General features: G+C 39.4%; 1 protein-coding gene across 4 annotated transcripts in view; it reads left to right on the plus strand.

The window, feature by feature from the left end:
• LOC147153366 (vitamin D3 receptor A) overlaps window positions 1-22,622 on the plus strand; it is a 68,838-nt gene that overhangs the window by 34,073 nt on the left and 12,143 nt on the right. For 3 of the 4 annotated variants that reach the window (XM_086028735.1, XM_086028718.1, XM_086028725.1), the window contains 7 exons: window positions 1,971-2,118; window positions 3,512-3,642; window positions 14,668-14,852; window positions 15,484-15,583; window positions 17,093-17,270; window positions 19,917-20,068; window positions 21,508-21,624. In XM_086028735.1, the coding sequence (XP_085884861.1) occupies window positions 1,973-2,118; window positions 3,512-3,642; window positions 14,668-14,852; window positions 15,484-15,583; window positions 17,093-17,270; window positions 19,917-20,068; window positions 21,508-21,624 (1,009 nt within the window). In that variant the 5' untranslated portion in view covers window positions 1,971-1,972. Of the gene's footprint in view, window positions 1-1,808; window positions 1,850-1,970; window positions 2,119-3,511; window positions 3,643-14,667; window positions 14,853-15,483; window positions 15,584-17,092; window positions 17,271-19,916; window positions 20,069-21,507; window positions 21,625-22,622 lie in introns of those variants that run through there. The other variant, XM_086028743.1, reaches the window with a different exon arrangement.

A 22,622-nucleotide genomic window follows, 5' to 3' on the forward strand; every position in this document is an offset into this window, starting at 1 on the left:
GTTGAAGCCCTTAACGATCAAATATCGTCATATCCCCCACCCCTAAAACACCCTAAATTGTACTTGCGGTTTTCTTCACGGATTGACACAGATATGACTTTGTTGGGCGAGACACTACTTTATCAGACACTCATTGTTTTTAACCCAAATAGTGTTTTAAATCAAAGGGAAAAACTCGAACAGAAATACGGTGCAGACTGTACTTGAACAATCTGAAGTTCAAGCGCTTTTTTTTTTTAAATCTTAAAAGTTAGAATTTTCAGGTTGAGCAGCCTTTGTGTGTGCTTTCACATGAGATATAATCAAGTTTTCTCTTTGACTTTTTGGACAAACATGCGCACAACACTTAAAATTAAATGCAATTAAATGAAATGGTGACTACAAGATACAAGGTCCAAGATAGTTCTTGGAGAGTGGGGGAAAAAAAAAAATTTTTCACATTACACAGTGCAACACAAAAGACATTTTGCACAAGTGTCTCTTAACTTGCTAGTCGGTGCGTCCAAAGAAAAGAGGGTCCCTTCATGTTGGAGCTCAAAGGAAGCTCATTGACTTTGTGTTTTACAAACTGGAACATCAGATTTATGATAGCCGCAGCACAAGCCAATGCAAGCCAGTAACATAGAGGAACACAGGCAAGGTTGGAACAAATTGGAACAGAAAAGCACATGCAGTCCAGCCTATAAATAGTTATTTTTCTCCCCATGATCTGCCAGGTAATGAAAGGTAATGCAAGTTAATTGTTTATCCACAAGTTTTTCCACCTCCTCACCAGTTGCTCCTATGCCGATGTCCTGGTTTGACATGCGTCAGTGGAGGCTCTGATGCATGTCAGCTGCATTTTGCAGCCACGTGACTGCTGGGCACGCAAGTTCATCGCGTGAATCCCCCTTCTCTCTTTGCCCTCATTTGCTCATCTTCTCCTCACATGACTCCTCCCTCGCTCACGGACACAAATTATTTATGATGTTGTCGACGGTGTGCCAAGATCTTTTTATCTGACCGCAACGGTACCAATGTCTATATTAATTTCCTTAGATCCTCCTTTTAGTTTCCTCCAAATGCTGTCCTCATTTGGTAAATTCGCATTATTAAAGTTCACTTTCTTTTAGGGCTGGGTAATTAATCGAAATTTGTGATTTCGATTTTGGCTTCTCTTGATTTTAAACCCCATCATAATCTGCATTTATTATAATGTTTCGGTCCAAAGCAGCCCACAGCCCGGTACCGTGGTAAAGTGACTTTCATAAGGGCCCATCGAGAATGCTCCGCCCCCTCTGTGCTGATACCTACTTTTTAGTGGCATGCCTAACTGGGCATCACCAATATAGTATTAAAATGATTAATTATAGTTTCAAGGCAGACATTTTTGTCTCGACCATTTTTTGTCATTGACTGAGTTAGCCTACTTTTTTCCCCAGCACTGGTTTTTATTGATCTTGATTTCGATATCAAAATAATTGTGATTATTTTTCCCATAATCGCCCAGCCTTTGTCTTTGTATTTCATATAGGTGAACCATTATTGTAGACATAATATAATATGATGGTTAGTAAATTTCATAGTGTTTGATCATTAAAACATAAATTAAAAAAAACAAGTCATTGTGCTTCGACTTTTTAAAAATACATCATTTTCTTGTTTACACCTGTCTTTCCACTGACTCATTCAGGCAATAGCAGGTTGTGTATTGTGAGACTGTCAGTGCCTGACGCTAAATATGCAACTAGCCCAACACCTGTGTTTTTATAAGAGGGGACAACATAGGAGCATCTGACCGGGCACATCCTTACATATTGGCCACAACACACTGCTGATAGGAAACCAACTGATTTGTAATTTTACTTAGGTTGGTGACGTTCATAGTTCACAGGAATATTCAAGATTTCATGTTTTTTTTTTTTTCACTGCTCAGTTGTCAGCAGGATTAACAATAGCTCTGAACATGTTCTCCCTTGTTTTCCCCACAGTGATGGAGCCCATGACGGTTAGTACGTCGGTGGCGGGATCAGATGAGTTTGATCGCAACGCCCCGCGGATCTGTGGGGTTTGTGGTGACAAGGCCACTGGCTTCCACTTCAACGCCATGACCTGTGAGGGTTGCAAGGGCTTCTTCAGGTCAGTAATGATGATGGGTCTGCCCATGTTTATAACATTCACTTTGACTGTATGAATGAGCGATGGCTTCTTTGATTGTGTAGTATTATGTTGATTGTGTAGAACTGAGTGTTGATTAACAGATGTGGGCATTCCGACAGACTGATGACGCATGCGCGTTTTGTTGACAAATGACGGGACGCTTTTTAAAAATGACGGACTAAGCACTGATGGATAGGAATTTTCGTCCTTCAGAGGTCCATCACTGACCGACACCCATTTTTTGGGGGGTGGTGGAGGTGGGATGACAGACCGACGGACTTCTGACAGACTTAACTGATGGACTGACCGACAGACCAACTGACGATTACAACTCGGTTTGGCTTGAAAAATGATATGACGGACGAGTACCTAGGCCGCTGACGGATGACGAATGACGGACCAGCAAAATTTAGTAAGAGACGGACTGACAGACCGGTCCGTCCGTCTGACGGAATTCCCATCTCTGCTAACTATTAATGAGGATATGGGAAACAACTGCACGTATGTACTTAATATAAAGCTCTGAAAACCAACGGCGAAGTATGTTCCTTGCAACCATAGCAACCAGTCTGGGGTGAAAGGGCGAACAGCTTTGGCTACTCTAAAATGACAAACTTTGTTGCAAACGTGTGTTGCTTCAACAAATTAACTCAAATACAAATATACCACTACAAACTATCCAAACAATACCAAAAAAGAAATATATGAATGTTATTCATTATTTATTTGTTTATGTTTAACTTTTTGTTGAGTGTAATGTTTGTGTCAATAGCCCATGGTCAGCTGTAGCCGTATTCAAATGTGGTGTGTATACATAAAGCCAGTTTGCACTTGCCACAAAGATGGTAATTTGGATGGTTATTTTTTTTTGGGGGGGGGGCATGGCTTATTGTAAACGTTTTTATACCAACATTTGGTGTAAAAAAATATCCATATAACTCATAATTTATGCAACTCTTATCTGCATTTCATGTAATAGAGGATGATGAAAATGCCCCAACCTTGATTTTATTTTATTTATTCTTGTATATTAATAAGCGTATTTATCACGTACTGCTTGCCATTTCTGTTAACAGATCTTGATTTTTTTTTTTTCCTGCTTCTCTTATCATCACGTATGCCCATTTTAAGCTACATTAGTCATCAGTATCTTCAATAGTTTTTTTTCCTTGTACATGTCCAGATACTCCCTGTTTTTCACATGGCACTCTCATTTCCTTCTATTATCATGGATATGAAATGTGTTTCACTAAGTAATTCTCTATGATTCATTTAAATTTCATAAAATGCTATTTCTGCTGTACCTTTCAATCACATCAGGTAATAAATGACTATTCATAAGCGTAACCAATCTCATGTTTCCCCCGGCTAGGCGCAGTATGAAGCGTAAAGCCGCCTTCACCTGCCCATTCAACGGCAGCTGCACCATCACCAAAGACAACCGACGTCACTGCCAGGCCTGTCGTCTCAAGCGCTGCATTGACATTGGCATGATGAAAGAGTGTGAGCACGCTTCTCTGACTTGTTGGAACAGTATTCTTGCAGACAGAACACGCCCTTTCTTTAAGAATATTAAATGAGTCCACATTAATCATTTAATCCACAAAGTGTGTATATATACGTCTTAGAAAACGTAGTTCCCGCCTACCCAAAACATATTTATTCATCTTTTTTCACGCGAGAGTGTACAGGAGGGTCTTACGCAGCTTCAGACTGAAGATCAGACTTGTCTGCCATGCAAAACATTAAAAAAAAGTAAAAAAAAAAAACAGACAGCAACTGGCAGTGATCAACCAGGATCATGTCTCAGAGGAAGTCCAACCGTATACATTAGTAGAATTACATAGTACACATGGGTGGAGTGGCCGTGCAGAGAGAAGTCGGATAGAACAGGGAGACAGTATGGACAAAGTAAGAGAGCTGAGCCTCAACAATTGTTTTTTTTGTGGGGTTAGATAAAAATTCACCTCGTCTAAATATGATGATGGTGAAGGAGTGGCTTTGGTGGAGAGAATAACGCGTTCCATAACACGTGACAAGCAGCCACCCCCTTCTTAGCTCCATGCCCAATCATGCTCCATGTGTCAGTTATATGCACATCAATATGTCCGGCTACACTATAAAGTTGCCAGTAATAGTAATGTTATATGTACAGATCATGCATCTTGTGATGTGGACAAATAAATGCTTTTATGTTGTACAGCTCGCTAGGTAGGCGGACTGTTATCGGAGTAGGTGGGGGGGGGGGGGTGTGTGAAGGGACATTGGTCAACTCTGTAACAACCACTATGCTCATTTCATTTATCTAGTAAATTAGAAGCTAAGCAAAGAATAAATGGTGTAAATGTAAGCAGTGCGCGTGTGTGTGTGTGTGTGTGTGTGAGAGAGAAAGAGACGGATACATGTAAGCTATACGTTTCTGTTTGTGTGTGTGGGAGAGAGAGACTTCACACTGCAGAAATAAAATGGATCATATGCGCAACAGTTTATGTTTTTATAACTTGCCGGTCGGGCATGCTGAAGTGTTTGAAGTCATTTGGGCTGGCAGCCAGCATCTCCGTCATAGCAACGCCGTGATCATGACGCGAATGCAGCCTGCTCACGTCCTGCAGCGCTGCAGAGCCGACAAGCTGCCATCACTTGCCTGCGCCAAGCGCAGTGAAAGTAGAATGTGGTGTAAAACAAGGAAATTGTTTTATTTTGTACCACAAGAAAGGGAAAAAAACATGTAATTTTGTAGGGTGGAGGGCACACACGCATACACATGCACACACAAACGCAATCACCCATCCACACACGCTCACACATCTGCACATAAACGCACGCACAGTCACACACTCAACTCACTCACTCCTGTATGTAGTTCATTTCAATCATTTTATCCATCCATCCATCCATTCATTCTGAACCACTTATGCTCACGATGTGCAAATCAATTATTTTGCAATCACAAGGCCTTTTTGGAGTGTTATGTTTTTTTGTGGAAGGAAGACATGCTTGAAATGCATGCGTTTACAATAAGATCATTTTCTCCGGGTTTTTTTTCCCACAAATTTGAATTTTCGTGAAACTCAGCTATTGTCTCATGCGGATATTGGTAAAGAATGGACAAAGATAGGAATCAACTTTTTTTCTGCTGAAAGAAGAGAGTCTAATCTTCCTTTTGGTGGGCTCCATGTTTGAATCGCAATAGAGCAGAATCTGTGGGCCTTGCAAAATTAGTCATAATCCAGTAAAATGCTGGGATTGAGGGAGTTGCTCCAGTCAAAACAGCTGGAATTTAATGAGGTAAATGTTTATATTGTAGTTGTTCTGGCCTGAAAGACTTGAGGTCAACTGGTGTTAGCAGGGAAATTGTTTTCTTCCTGCATGACATTTAATTGAATGACAATTAAAGACATTCAGAAGGAGCCATACAGCTACATCAATAGAATCAAAAGCAGTGTTTAAGTGGATCTGGTTTGCAGGGCGGAGATGGGCAATAGGATCGTCATCTCCCTAAAATAATGGCCCAAGCATTTTATTTTATTTTTTTCACCTGAACCAAATACAGAAATTATTATATTGATAATTTCATTTCAGGGGTAGAATGGAATTGTCTGTTTAACTAAGGTTGCTGCCGGTGGTCCGTATCCTGAGGATATGTTTAAGACAAAAATAATTTCAGCTATTATTTTAAGAGGGTGACGGATATGGAAGATCCTAATATAGCCGTGTCTTGCTAGACATAATGAGTTTACAGCAGTCGCTTTAGCTAAAACACTTGCCTTGATAATTGACATTAAGAGAATGTAATAAAAGGAAGCTGAGTAAAGCAGCGGGAGAACCAACCAATAGCGCTCTGCCTTCATAGAAACACAATTATCTGCACTGAATGTTATTCATTAGAAGATGCGGCACATTCATATAAACTGTCGGCCTCTGGTTAGCCTGTCAGCAATCCAAGTTGCAGAAAATCTTTCGTTAGTCATTCTGGGTGTCCTCTTCCTGGACTGAGAAGGACCGCAGTGAGAAAATGTTTATTGTGGTCAATGTTTTTTAAAGTCTCATTTTAGTGTAAAAGTAAAATAAGACATTTGCAAACATCTGCTTTTACTTTGGAAAACAATGATCAACATTTGTCCCCATTTTCTGACATCTTATGGACCTACAAATAACATAATCATAATCATCCATCCATTATCCATACCGCTTATCCTCACAAGGGCCGCGGGCGTGCTGGAGCCTATCCCAGCTGTCTTCGGGCAGTAGGCGGGGGACACCCTGAATCGGATGCCAGCCAATCACAGGTCACTCTGAGACAAACATCCGCACTCACAATCACGCCTAGGGGCAATTTAGAGAGTCCAATCAACTTACCATGCATGTTTTTGGAATGTGGGAGAAAACCCGAGTATAATCACAATCAATTTATGGAAAAAATAATAGTCCGGTTTCGGGATTGTTTTCCCAACCCATACCAGTACGAGCCTTAACTCTTGAGTACATACTGATACTGAGTTTCTAAAACCGGAATATGAGCATATTCATTAAAAAAAAAAAAAATTGAATATTAGCATATTCGGGTTTTAAAAAACGAAATATGAGCTTATTTTGATTTTTAAAATATGGAATATGAATTTATTCGGGTTTTTAAAAAACGGAATATGATCTTATTTGGGTTTATATAAACCGAAATCTGAGCATACTTTGTTTTTTGCGGGTATTTACATGGCACCTTACACAACCGGAATATAGCTAATATTTTGGTTTTGAAAGGGTTATTGACTGCATGTATATGTAGTTACTAATGCAAAACTGTTCATTTACTCATGCAGACAATGTTATGTTTTCAGCGCTTTTGATCTCTTTGTTTAACTACAATTTGGAAGATTGGCTAAAAGTCATTAACAGCCATTCATTGAGCTGACTAATTATTTTTCCCTAGTTTTATATTTATTTTTCTCCTTAATAGTGCCCCCTGAAGCTCTCCTGTTGAGGCAAGCATATGACCACATTCAATTAGTCACTTTACAAACTGTAAATGTTTCTTTTGCCAAGTGCTTTGGGCTGCTCTAGTTGTTGGTTTGGTTTTTGTAAAGCCATGCCTAAACAATGCGGTTGTGGTCTCAATCTTGGCTAGAGACCAACTGGCTCAAACATGTTCCTGGAATAGCCAAACACTGACCAAACTGTGTCTATTCACCAGTGCCACAAGGAGTGGTTTTAGTGTGTGCTTCTGGCATGAGGCAGTATGGCTGAATTTGGATGGGCAGTCAAAGCCTAATTAATGAGGACGGATTCAAAGAGATGAAAACCAAATAAATTCGATGGCCAGATTCTTTCAGAAGGCTTTTAAAGGCTGTTTAGCCAAATTGTTGGTGTTCTTGTTTTTGACATCCACATCATGTGGTTATGTAACGCTGCTTCTGTGATTTCGGAGTCCAGAGTGCAATTATTCAAAAGCCACTTCAAATAGTTGTTTACAGACTTGAACAAAATTACCAGTATTTAGTCAAAAATAGCACAATCTGAACCAAAAATAATTGTTACCCATGCCAACTCTGTTAACAATTTATATACTCGAGACTAGCACGTACTCGTATATTATACCGCCCTAAAAAACCATCAGCCCTCAAAAGCTGAAGGGGCTGAAGGTACTCATGTATTATGCACTACCCGATTTGCTGGTGCCCATGCTAAAAAAATGAATTTGATAGATTAGGATCGTGGGCTGAGACATTTTTTGTGTAAATTTTTGTGTAAAGTTATCGTACCTTGCCCTAACAGTTTCGGCTGTCAAAAACCGAGCTTTCCTCCGAGCTGCTTCCTGGTGTGAGAGAGAAACCCATGCATGATTTCCCAAAATTAGAAACCAAATTAAAAAATATAATTCAAATCTGCCTATACTAGCAAGTCCGATAGTTTGTCTTCAGATGACAAACAGACAGGCCACCTCATCAGCTCATAGATTATCGATGTAAGCTGTGGCCTCATGGCTCTTTGCCGTCCTCTTTTTGGCACTCGTGGTCTGTCTGGCAGTCAGGCTGTCTACACAGTTGAGCGCTTCATGGGTAATTGGTCACCATGGCAGAGAGTCAAAAGGATAACATGGGCATTCAGGGGTCAGCGCGTTACTCCCTAAAGCGACTACTAGAGCCATCGAGCCAGGGCCAAGCTGTCTATTTCTACTCACTTTGTATGGTAAGCATCGATGTGTACAATTGTCTATTATGTGATTATCTCGTCAAGCTAATGATGTTTACATTTTGTAAAGCGCATGCAAAAACGATAAGGCTGAGGTAGGGATGGGTACTGAGCCCTGATACTTACCAAGCCCCACTCTAGAGAATATATATTTTCCGGACTATAAGTCGAGTTTTTTTTTCATAGTTTGGCCGGGGGTGCGACGTATACTCCGGACCACATATAAACCTGCATTACGGGTAGAATAACCTGTAGTACAGAGCTGGGCAGACCTGTAATATCATTTCACATAAAGAAACATGAAGATAAATCCTTAACGCTATTAAAATGCATGGATAATTTAAACAGTTAAATCATATTTTGTTAAATAAATAAATAAAATATCCATCCAGCCATTTTATACTGCAAGCAGATTTTTTCATATAGCGGCAAACGTTATTTTACATTTGTACAAGCTTGTTCTCATTTGGACACAGTCTGTGACTCTGTGTCATAAGCATTAAGAATAAAGTGATGACAGAACTTAAAAGGTAGAATGGATGTACTAAAGCACTGCTTGTGTTTTTTTTTTAACTAAACACTTACTCATACTCATTATTGCTCATGGAACAAAACACAAAAGTGTGGCAAACATTTTGCGTTGAGCAGAGAGCAGAGGTGGGTAGAGTAGCCCAAAAGTACTGTTACTTCAGAATAATATGACTCAAGTAGAAGTAAAAAGTAGTCATCCAAATAATTACTTGAGTAAAAGTAAAAAACTACTCAAGTTCTGAGTAACTGTAGCGTCTCATTTATTTTTTATTTTTTTAAAAACAACCATTCAATCTGACGAAAATACAAAATAATCATCTTCAGGCAAATTAAAGTCAATCCAATTAATAAAATGAATTACATTTAATTAAAGAATAACTTAAAATAATCTTAAGATAAATTCAAGTACTTAAATAAACAATAAAATAATAATAGTATAAATAAAATAAATAAATTAAGCACAAGTAGCACAAAATTTCAGCCCCTGTACTTTTTTTTTTTAACAGGGTCCCCAGAAAGAGCAACAAAGTAGCCCATGAACTGGTATAATATGTGTGTGTGTCTGTGTGTGTGTTTCAGTCTGTGTGCATGTGACAAAACATGCAAAAACAAACATTTTTCCCAAAGAACCTCCTCTTCTGTGTCTGCATAGTCAGCATTGCTGCGTAAACATTTTCGATCCGTTTCATCCGAAAACAACTTTCCCGCAGCTGAATTTGAATATGATCACTTGACGAGACTGCATTGAAATGCAGCCATACGGCTACGTTTGATTGGTGAAACACAGTCACATGCCAGAGCCTGGCGCAGGTCTCTGACAAAGTAAATGCGCCTTTCTCTGAGAGAGACAGAGAGACGCGTAGACGCGTACGTACGCGGATTTAAGTAACGCATTCAACGTAGCCTAATGTAGCGAATGAAGAGTACAGTTTCTTCTTCACAAATCTACTCAAGTAAAAGTAAAAAGTATAGTGATTTAAAACTACTCCTAGAAGTACAAAATTTCCCTAAACTTACTCAAGTGAATATAACTCGTTACTACCCACCTCTGGCAGCGACTTTACAGGATAATGATGGCTTCCTTCCTGCAACTCGAAAAATCTCTTGCGTTCCTGTCAGCAGATAGAAAGGCTTGATCATGAGCCACCAAATGTTGATCTTGGTTCAGTGAAAATACGGCTGTTCATATGACAGAGACCAAACTTGTTTTTCCAAATTCCTTAACACTCTTTTTTTAAGACTTAAGCTGTGTTTTTGCAGGCATTCTCAAAAAATAACAATTCTTAGAAATGATCAAAAGCAGCATTTTGTCCACCATTGTTTATATGATGTCTGTGGCCGGATCCCCACAGGATTGATCAGCTCACCAGAGGTCTTCTCCTTCTGTTGTGCTGAATGCTCCAACTATTGTTATTTCCGGTCAGTTTAAACTCTACAGCAGCAGCAGTTGCATGGTAACCACATCCAATAGCCTATTTGCCAGCCAAGGGCCATCCTTCTCTCACTAATAATATGAAAGAACATGTTAGGAAAAAGGAGAGACAAAAAGCACTGGTAAAATACGTGACGGTTGAAAACAGACACTTTATTTTTGTGTTCAGAGCAGTGGTAGCTTTTTTTTTCTCAGGCTCTTCACAGACTGCAGCCATTAATGACCTTCTTTAGACGCTTCTTGAAGTAAAAGTTTTGCCTAATGTCATTTATCACTTTGTGCATGTCAGACCGACTTCAATCATGTCTTGGTGGGAAAAAATGGGCACTTAAAGAGTACTATACAGCGTTGTAGAAAAGTATTAGCCCTCTTCTCAAAGTCTTACTTTTTTTGCATAGTTTGTCCACTTAAGATCTTCCAAAAAATATAAATATCAGACAAAGATAAACCTTTGAGTAGTCTACAGAAACTGCTTCTTTTCCTATGCCCCATGTAGTTAATGATAACTGCTGGTTCAATGTTACACTAAGGTTTTAACAGATTTTCCCTATTTTTTTCCTACAAACAGCATTTAGTGGCCTCAAACAACAAGGCTATGGATTGATTCATACTGGTTTTCGCCTTTTGTAGAGTACTGGAAAAACTGTCTCTTGAAAGTCCTTAACTCGTTCACTGCCAGACTTTTTCAGACCCTCTTTTACCCTAAAGTTTGAAAAAAATGAAAATAATATAAATAAATTCCTGGGATTGAATGGCTGGACTGTGAAAAGACAAATAAATGTGTCAATGGCAGTGAATGAGTTAAAGGGGCAATAAGTAGAATGTTTTGATTTTTCAATGATCATTCATTTTAAAAACCCACTATTTATTTCAACAATATGCTCTATCACATCAGTGTAATTAATTTTATATAATTGTAGCTGAAGTAATCTATATTACGTGGGGCGCGCCTCCCCTTACAGGAGGCTGCCATGTTTTGCTGCTATCATTTTGCTACAGATACTTGAAGGAAACAAACTTAGCGAAAGTAGTTCCTAAGCCTCATGACTACTGCATGTGTAACAAATGCAATGCACTTACTTCATAACTTGAGGGAATACTAGAAGTCGTTTGTGATGACATTTCTCTTGCACCTCTGCTGACGAAACTCTTGGTAGGCTTGCGGCATGTGGTCTCTCGGAGGCACCGTAGTGCGCATGCTTCAAAATGCACGCGTCTTAGGTCGCTGCATTCTATTTGTTGACCACTAGTTGGCACTGAATTCTACACTTTTAAAAAGTGCTTGAATTTGGCCTTGGAAAAGGTGTACGAACCCTGAATATATGCCCAACAAAAGTATGATATATCTAGCAATTGAACGATGTTACACAACATAATTTTGTTGACATAAATGTCAACGTAATAACCTGAAAACACTTAAAAATCGAGCCATAGACAAGTAATAAGTTGACGTTATTAGAACTTAATTTCCTTGAGTGCATTGCCACTCTAACAGACACTCCTTTTATTTCAATATGTTTCCGTCTTTAATGAATGGTAAGAGTTGTGTATATAAGGTTCCGAAGTAATGTAATGCCGTGCAACACACGGCAATGGCACGCAACGCGAGCAATTTCCCCAGAGAGCCCTGCATCTTGGACAACCTAAAATAGTAACCATAAACACTGTTTAAACTATTCGACCATATTCACCGTGCCGCTCTTCCCACTGCATGAATAAGGCAAAAGGCACTTAAACATCCAACACCATCTGTATGACCCATATGAAGAGACGGCAAACATGACACGTCTTTTTGCAGGAAATGTATGATTCTGACATTTAAAACAAGCCAAATGACCAATCCAACCATAATCCTTTTTCTTAAAGAAACAGTGTCATATGTCAGTTTTTGTTGATTATGGCGGCGCCATGTGGACAAAAGCGGTAGTGTTTTGACAGAAGTCAACCACATTTCCCATGCGCGCCAATGCTTAATGTCATGAAATCCTGAGCTCTCTCTGGCCTGCAAGTTGGACTGAATGACATTTCTATTTCCAGTGGCCGTGTGAAAGACGAATTGCGATGAGGTCCTGAATCTAATTTTGTTTAAACAATACTTTTGTTTTTTTGTTTGTTTTGGGGCTTCTGCCATGACACCAGTAATAGTGCGTAGATGTTCAAATCGACTATCGTCCTTATAGAGAAAGGAGGAAGTGAGTATGCCGTAAAGCACACATGTCAAAGTCAGGGCCCACATCCGGCCCGCGGGAGGGTTTTCTACGGCCACTGGGATGATATTGATTTATTATTAGAACTGGCCTGCAGACCGCAGCAAGCTGGTGTAGGTAACAGATGTGATCGGTTCCTTTGCCTGCCGATGACGTCACGCTTTCTAATATATTGTAGTGTCTTCCAAGAACACGCCAGCAGATGTAGTTTAATTATCACGTTTTTATTAGTCCAACCGGCTACTGTGGGCCGCAGCCGACGCCAATAGAGTACGACAACCGTTTAGTCACAAAAGAGCAACGGCTCCGCCCTTCGTCCTTTGCTCCTCTCGCTCGCATCCCCTCCCATCCAGCGAGCCGCGCGATGCATTCATTAACCTCGGAAACAACACAATTCGGCAAAACACAAATTCGACCACAACACAGATAACCCAATTCGTTACACTATTTCTGTAATATATTTCTTTGCATCTATGTTTGCCACCTCCCGGCTGTTGTGTTTGCTAAATAAAAAATAGAATAAAATAACGAACATTACAGCTACTATTGCGAGGATCGTCCTTTGGTCATCTGCGTACTGACTGAAAACATCATGTCATGTTTCGCGGCTTTCGGAATCGGATTGTGGTGAAAAGTTATTCGGAGTAAAACGCGTTTTATTAAGAAATACTTCACATTATGTACAGTTCATACAATCTCGCAGCCCGAGTGAACCACAAAATTGTTGCCAGTTCGGCAGGAGAAACGCAAACGTTCCACTGATCTTGTTTCACAAGACGGTTTGTCTCAATGTAAAAAGCATAATCAATACTGTGTAGGGAAGTTGTTTACAATATGCCTGAGGACTTGATGCGTTCATTCATTTGGGAGACTGTTAAGAGCGAATGTGCTGCTGTTCCAGTGAGCAACAGAGTTCAGAGGAGATCAACAGTTAATCATTTCATGTCCATATGAACAGTAGCACTCATGAAATCACAGCCATTTTCACTGGAGCAACCCCCTTCAATCCCAGCATTTTCCTGCATTTCAACTGATACCGCAAGGCCCACAGAATATTCTGTTCTATTGCTATATAATCATGGAACCTACCAAAAGAAAGACTCTCTTCTTCCAGCAGAAAAAAACCTATGTATCTTTTTCCTTTATTTCGGAATCCGCACTAGAAAATAGCTAAGTTTCATGAAAATTCCCCAAAAAACCTGCGAAAAAGAGCTTTTTGTAAAGGCATGTATTTCAAGCATCGTTTCAACATTGACACTGCTATATTTGCTTTTTTTTTGCTCAAACATCTCGATAATATTTTCCTTCCACAAAACAACATAACGTTAAACAACAGTCGGTTCTGAAGCGCTGCAGGAAGTGAGCGGGCTGGTCGGAGTTCAGCCAATCATGTCATGATCACGGTGTTGCTACGACGGAAATGTTTATGGCCGCCAGCCCAAATGACTTCAAACACTTCAACATGCACGACCAAGAAATTATAAAAATATGAACTGTTGCACATATTACGTATTTTATTACTTCAGTGAAGTCTCTCACACACACACGCACACATACACACACACACACACACACACACACACACACACACACACACATGGACACAGACATGTACAGCTTACCTAACATGTAACCGTCGCTTTCAAACACACACGTGCCCTGCTTGCATGACGTTATAGTACGTCGTGGGGTTAGAAGGAGTTAACTGAGGGATTATGCTTTTTTATTTTGAAAGAAGTGAAAAATGACATTTTGTCTTATAGGGAGCATTATTTACTTTTAATTTTGACATACATATAGGTCTACACATCATTGTAATTTGAACCTCTCAAACAATCAATCTCAGATTTATGTAGTCCTCCCTGAAAGCAGACTCATTGGGAGATCAGACTCATGGCTGATTGGACGAGAGGGAGAACTGTTCCTCTTGTCCAGTCAGCGTGTCTGTGTTTAGCTTGTTGTTGTTTTCAGTTTCTTGTTTTGGTGAGTTTTTGAAATGTACTAATCTTGATATTCTTGTTATATGTTTATATTCTTGTTATATGTTTATATTCTATTTCTTAAGCCGTTTTGAGTTTTTTTTTCAAAATCCTGTTTTGAACGTTATAGATTGCGAAGGCAAATGGCTGACTGAAAATAAAGACATCCGCATGTTTTATTCTTGCATTGCAGTCATCCTCACAGATGAAGAGGTACAGAGGAAGAAGGAAATGATTTTGAAAAGGAAGGAGGAGGAGGCGGCTAAGGAAGCTTCAAGGCCTCGGCTCAATGAAGAGCAGGCCCAGATCATCTCTTCTTTGGTTGAGGCTCACCACAAGACTTATGATGCCTCCTATTCAGACTTCTCCCGCTTTAGGGTGAGGCCACTGCTAGCTCTTATTCTGTTACTAAAGCCACCATGTTGTCATCAGACATTACCCAATGAGCTATGAGTGTTATTACCATATAAAAAGCCCTATATTTCAAAAATAATTAAAGCATGGGGTTTGCTTGGAAGGGGAACTCAATTAAATGTGAGAGGGTGCAATGGCATTATTTGTAAATGGATAAATATCACACAAACACATGAAGTCCTTCTTGTCACTTTGATAAATTGCACAACGATGAGGTCAAGGAATGTTGTGGCCAACGCAGAACGAGCATCTGGCCTTCAAAGGGAGCATGAGTCACAGTCGCATGAATCACACTGTGTGAATGAAATCAGTAAAGCTCTACTTTTGCGTAGTCTTCAGCCATCTACCTCCCAAGGTTACTTTCTTTTGTACTTTTCAACCCTTTTTCCTCAATGATAATCACTGATTGCTTTGCCAAGACTCGGATTCGGTTGCTTTTCATTCTATCGTGGCTGCAATTTGCTATAAACAGAATTGCACCATGTTCTGACATGGGAAAATTGATACTCAATTAAAAATAGACCAATTGCAAGGTGAGAGAGTTGGAAGGATTTTTTCCCAATGTATCTCTTTGTGTATGTGTGTCTGCATGTAGCCTCCAGTGCGTGAAGGTCCAGTAACACGCAGTGCCAGCCGAGCCGCTTCCCTTCACTCTCTGTCCGATGCTTCTTCCGATTCATTTAATCACTCGCCCGGTAAGTCCCTGCCTCGGAGAAGCACGATTTTAGGAATCGTAGTCACTCCAAATATAACAAGTTTTAAGGTACAAACCAATTCCTTCTGGGATGCTGGTTAAGCTACGAGTTGTTGGCATTTCAATCATTTTTATCATCTCAGAAATAATGAAAATGAGACGAATTTGTAACATTGTCATACGGTTTTGTCTTAAAATCTTCATTAATTTGACATATTTGGTTCTAAGTAACACATTAATATACTTCTGCTTGAATTGTACCATCAAACAAAAACAAATTACTTCTACTTGACCTCTGAGCTCAAGTCTTAGGAGCTATTGTATGGTGTGATAATGCATTTTGCTGACCTCAGGCCTGATAAGCGGGTTGGATAATGGATGGATGGATAGTAAATTTCCCATTTTCCACTAATCTATCAGTCTATATGTGCGGGTGTTATTTTTTTACAAATGATTGACCAATCAAAAGTGTTGAAAATGACTTGCTCTCTTTGGTGATGCAATGTTAATCGTTGAACAAACATGTTTTTGGGGTCTCCTGAAAAGTGATGGTTTTGAGATTTGAAGATAACACGCTACAAAACAACTTCATAACTGAAGAATGAAGTGATTTTAACCCCTTTGGTAAAATGGAAAACAACTGACGATTATGTTTTTCAAAATGGGTTTTGCTTTTTGGATTCCCTTGCCCTTCTGGAATTTATTCATCCTAAAACTAAAGTCTTTTAAACACTTTTTTCCCCCATATTAACTATATCAATGTACGCTGAAAGAATACATCTGAACCTTCTCCTCTTTTTTTTTCTATACAGAAATTGTGACGAGTCTCTCTCTTGGAGAAGTGGCCCTGTAATAAAATCCTTAATACATTACAAAAAACACATTTTCAATGTTTGACAATTTACATCAATAAATTAAGAAGGGAATTTTCTTTGGGATAGATAAGTAACTAAAAAACAGTCACTGAACATACAGTAACATGTTTGGTGCTAGCTCCATACCAAATGTTGTTTTGTCCCTGAATTCGTAAACACAGTCCTGCATACAGTATTTAGTAGGGCTGTTGATTGAAATTGACGTCACCGTGCCAACAGGCTCATCTTGCAAACGTCATGGCTCACCTGTTTTTTGGGGTTTGGTCATGTGACAAACGTTGAAGTGAGGAAACTATGCAAAACAGAAATAATAAACATAATAATGATGATGATAATTTCAGAATGGGTCAAATACATTTTCACAGCACTTTATGTAATTTTGGTCTCTTGCTTCAAAACTATCTCTACTGCTGCAATTCATCATTCATCTGGTAAATTTATTTTCCCCTGTCTTGTCTGGTGTAAAATGTCAGGAGTTGTCTATGCAGACCACTCAGTTCTGATCTGTAATTTTCCTTTGCCTTACCTTGTTTGACTTTTGACCACGTCTCGGCTATTTCTGTTTGTTTCCAATGCCTTCCTTTAATCACGTCCTTATTCTACCTGGTCTCTTAATCCTCTCTCGTGTCGAGCAGAGTCGCTGGACACCAAGATGAACTTAAACAACCTGATAATGATGTACCAGGACGGCGCGAGCAGTCCAGACTCTAGTGAGGAAGACACCAAGCTCTCCATGCTGCCCCATCTGGCTGACCTTGTCTCCTACAGCATCCAGAAGGTCATAGGGTTTGCCAAGATGATCCCAGGCTTCAGGTATATATATATATATATATAACTGGAATTCTTTTTCTGCACTAGGCGGTCACCATTTGTCACCAGCAAATGGAATGCTGAATGCATAGGGGCCTCTGTGATAATTCAGTATGTGTGATAAAATGGCCGCCCCAGAGATGGCTAAAAACGAGTGGATTAACTCTTATTCTGCAAAGGCAATATTAGTCAGAATGCCATGTTTCAACTAGTGGGATTGCATCGAACGTATCCTTGAAAAAATATGTTTGGGTAGACTTCGCCTTTAAAAATGATGTCAATTTCCCCTAGCAGCAGCATGATTTGAAGGCCGGCACACTCATTTGTTTCTCATATGGCAAACAAGCAATATGCTGGAACACACACTGACCTTGAAAGATGCATACATTGTTTGGCAAATGGACAAAATGAACCACTGTGTATGTTACAATGACTCAAACGAACACATAATGAATTCCGTATGTCGAGTCAACTTGAAAATAAATTTAGATTTATTCCTGCTGCTGGTCTTCTTGCAGTGCATCATGAATAGATTGTTATCACCTAATAAAAAAGGATAAGAAATAGAAAATCATCCCAAAAAATAAAAATAAAACAAAAATAGAAAATTGACATTTGTGTCATGACTGAAATGGAGTAATTAAGTTTAGTAACTAGGCATGGGTAAGAAGTGAACTACTTGGCGGCAACCAGCAGGGGCATAGTTAATCCGGTCGCACGTAACTCGCAGTTCAAGGTGTGCTGCACACTGAGCGATTCAACGCATCTGACTTGTCATACGGTGTGCGGGATTCTATCACTAGTTTTTATGAGTGACCGACCATTTGCAATATACATTGTATAGAATGGGCCACATCGATATGGATTTTTTTCAGACTGATGCCGATTTTTGGCAGGAAAAAATACAGATTACCGATTAATCGGCCTATTAAATAAAAGAATGTGTACCGGTAATCTCAACTCAACTGTATTTATCAAGCACTTTAAAACAATCATCGCTGTATACAAAGTGCTGCACATGGAGCAAAAGCACATCATGCAACAACAAACAAAACAAATGAATAATGAAGACAGTAAAAAGCACAAAAACAGTAAAACCAAAACAAGTGACATGCCGAGTCAAAAGCCAAAGAGTAAAAATGAGTTTTAAGACCATCTTTGAAAATGGGAAGCGAAGGGGCTTGCGGAAAGTTTATCGTATGGTCACTGCCCAGTTTAAGACCCAAGTTCGTGACTGTTGGCTTTAGACAAAGCCAGGTTGGCCCAAGTCAGCAGGATGGGAAGTACAAGGGCCACTGGGACCAAACACCTTAACTCTTGTTTCCTTTTCATTGAAATTGTAGAAAGATTTAACTCCAAGTGCACCACTTTTTCACATCTTGATCAAGGCTAGGTTTCATGAGCAAGGGTTGCACCACAGCATGTTTAAATTGTTGTCACAGAAGATTGCTGTTGACAAATCCTCGAAAAATGTCAAGGAAACCCTTTCCAAAGAATTTAACACTGCTGAACATGGGACATGGACAGCGGGATCAACTGTGGTGTTTGAAACAAGAGTCCTGGCTGTAAAAACCTCATCAACGGGTAAACTGCAGGAATCCATTGCACATTTCAGGGGAAGAGTCTGAGCAAATTGGCTGAGGGGGTTTAAGTACAAAATCAATAAGATGAATAAGGTTTGATAAATGCTCTCTTTTAGCTTCTTTAACTGTGATCTGGTAGTTACGCCCGCAAATTCATGCAACCAATCACCAATCAAGACAAAATGGCCACCCCCAGACATGGCTAAAAGCGTGTGGAGTAACCCTTATTCCACAAACTCAATATTTATCAGAATACCTTGTTTCAACTAGTGGGCTTGTATAGATCTTATTCTTGAAAAAAATTTGGGTTGACTTTCCTCTTTTAGGATACAAGGTTATGGTGTAGATTTATGTGTAATAAATAATGAGACCAGTATTATTTCTGTACAACATTACATAAAGGTAAAAATAATCGCCATTCTGTGGGAAAGCTGAAATCCTGAATGAACAAATATTCAATATTGAAACGTACAATGATTTTGAATGATATTGAAAAATATGGGATGATATTGAAAGCTATAGAATGTGGTGAAATGAGACTGAATAATTTATTTTTTTTAATGTGTTTTTTAATGAATATGTAATTTTTTGTGGGGAGTGGAATATTTTGCCATGTTGAACATTAATCATTTTCAAGGTGAATTGAATGTGCTGAACATTAAGAATTTGTAATGGGAACGACGTGAATCTATTTTTTTTTTTTTGAATGTGTCATTGAGAATGAATAGCAATGAAATACCATTCTATTAAACCTCAGATGAAGTAGTGTGTTACAAAAGCCAAAACATTTAACCCACAAATGCTCATAATTTATAATAAGTATTTGTGTTAATCGTTGCATCATATGCCCACCCCTGCTGTAGGGCACTTGGGAAGGCTGACTCATATTTCTGTCGGCGTTGATAAAAACAATATTTACTTTATTCATATGTAAATTTACTTTATGGATTTAAGGGTTCAAAATGTCGACCTGAGTTGCAATCATTCACTCTTCCAGTTTGCAAACGGTTAAGCCTTGGCGGAAGCACAGTACTGTACTTATTGAGCATGTGACGATGTATTTCAGAGAACTGACGGCAGAAGACCAGATTGCTCTGCTGAAGTCAAGTGCCATTGAGATCATCATGCTGCGCTCCAATCAGTCTTTCAGCCTGGAGGACATGTCCTGGAGCTGTGGAGGACCTGACTTCAAGTACTGCATCAATGATGTCACAAAGGGTCGGTTTCCTCTAACTTCACTACACCATTAATGGCATCCTAAGAAAGTACAGTTGTTGACATTGTCCTTTGCGACTCCGTCATAATCCAATTTTGTTCTTGCATTTAGAGGACAATCAACCTTCAGTTGTCGTCTTTGTGTGAATACCCAATTGTAAAACTCGACTGAACTTTGTTTATAGAGCACTTTACAAACAACCGCAGCTGCATGCAAAGTCATGTACATAAGTAAAAATCTGATATTAAAAAAACAGACATTTAAAACTATACATTCAAAACTAAAACAGGTAAGGATGATTGAAATCTTAAAAGATTTTTTTCATCTGTGACAGATTGCACCAATAATGATCAGAAAATCAGGCATTTAATAATTTTTGTTGTATTGTGTGTGGTGTGCTCTGATAATCTCAACACAGAGCACAACACACATTAAGATTCTGTCCTGCCATCAAACTGGAAATAAATTTCAGAGGCAGGAAAGCTTGCGTGATCACACACGACCTCTCTAAAACAAAGCACAGAAAGTCACGAATGTGAGCCGATGTTAAAACCAAGTGTTTCCGAAGAAGAACAGAGGAGGGGGTGTTGAAAAATGGAAAAGAAAAAAGAAAAGACTTGCTTTGATAATTTTCATTCTTATTGGAACTCTTAACTTAAAGTATGTTCCCCATGTACGTCATGGCGCATGGTTAGGGTGGCGTGATACCACCCGTGCCTCAATCTGATCCAGAAAAAAAACCTGAATTTAAGCTGTTCCAGCATTTATAAACATGTCTTGGAATGCTGGTGCAATGGACAAATCGCGACTACTGTTGCTGATTAGTCGACTAGCAGAATAGTCGTCTGTGGCAACCCTATATTGAACACATTTCATGTTTAAGATTAGCGGCCCAACCTGATCTGGCCCAAAAAAAAAAAAAAACACACCTCGGACATAAGGAATATGCTATTTGGCAATCGTATGAATCATAAAATAATCGGGCGTTTAACCGATAACCACCGCCAAAGCTCACCTGTTTTCTGGGTTTGGTCACGTGACATTCGCAAGCTGGCCCTTAGGCACCGTGATGTCATTCCCTGTCAACAGCAAGTGACAAAATGCCTGCCCCCTGAGTTGGATAAAAATGGGTGGATTTTTTGCTGCTCAATTCAAAAATCATTCAGGCAAGCAGTAAAGCAGTCATAAACACAATCAAGTAAATGAAAAGTGGAGTATTTTATTAGCTTTGCGTTTGCGTTGACTTGAGTATCAATAAAGTGTGTCAGTCAGACAAACCTTCCAATAAAATAGACTTGCCTATTTTTATTGGTGACGCAGCAAGATGGATGCATGTTGAATGAACAAACTGTGTGTGTGTGTGTTTGAGTGTGTTTTCTCACTCGGAGCCTTGTTTTAGGTTTTAGTGCAATAACGCCGATATTAATGTCTTGCCGTGTAGCGGGTCACACTCTGGAGCTGCTGGAGCCATTGGTCAAGTTCCAGGTTGGCCTGAAGAAACTCAATCTGCATGAGGAGGAACACGTCCTGCTCATGGCCATCTGCCTGCTCTCCCCAGGTACTTTTTGCTCAGCTTCCTTTATATTTATGACATGTCAATTGTGCTTCGATATAAGCCAAGCCTTTGTTGAAGGCAACCTGTTCCCACTCTGCTTGAACCACAGATGGCTCTTTTGCAACAGTTATTTATGTTCGTTGTCACAAGGTTCTGCTTTGGCCGCACTTTGCATAATATTTTTCCTGATGCTGCTCCATGTGGACTATAAATTTGATGTTTCCGTTATTAGTTAGGATGCATAAAATCAAAAAGGGTTGGATGTTGACAAGACAACAGTTTCTAATCTTCGTCTTTTGTCTAAATCAACTCATTTTGTCTCCAGTAAAACACAAGTTAATGATTGTGACAATGTATGTAGTTATGTATGAGTCACATTCCAGAGGAAAAACGAGACAAGACAATCATTGTTTTTAAGAAATAGGCTCTTAGCACATAATCTTCCGCATTGCTTAAGCACGGTTTGGTCTTTTCTGTTATGAAAAATGCATTACTCTACATGTGGTGTTTACGGTACTTGCCCAAAAGTACCCAAGTCCTAGTCCAAAAGACAATTGTTTATGTTGTTTTTGGGGGAAAAAACCAAACTTTTTTTAAGACTCACACTCGGCTGTTTACTTAAAATCGAATACACTGCTGTCATATTGAGCCAAACCAGAAAATGGTAAACATTGTTATCCACAACGGATATGGCATCACAGCATAATATGCAAAAATCCCAATTAAGGCAAAATGGAGTTCATTACTTGGCTGCACAGGCACAGTTGATTCCTTCTCAACTGGATCTGTGTCTAAAGCGGCCCTTCTCAAATAGGCGTTGCACGCGATGCTGGGGAGAGAGTGTGATCCCAGGGAAGATGATTTTTTTTTCTTTTTGCTGTAGTAGAATATAGTATAATTGCACATCCACTACAGTAGGTGGCAGTGAAGCTCTTATTGTCAGCGTATGCACAAGGACTTTTAGTGCTAGGGCTGGTCGATATGACTGAAAAGTATATCAC

This window comes from Filicampus tigris, chromosome 1 (assembly GCF_054856515.1).
Source record: "Filicampus tigris isolate MCC_2025a chromosome 1, RoL_Ftig_1.0, whole genome shotgun sequence".
Taxonomy (NCBI): domain Eukaryota; kingdom Metazoa; phylum Chordata; class Actinopteri; order Syngnathiformes; family Syngnathidae; genus Filicampus; species Filicampus tigris.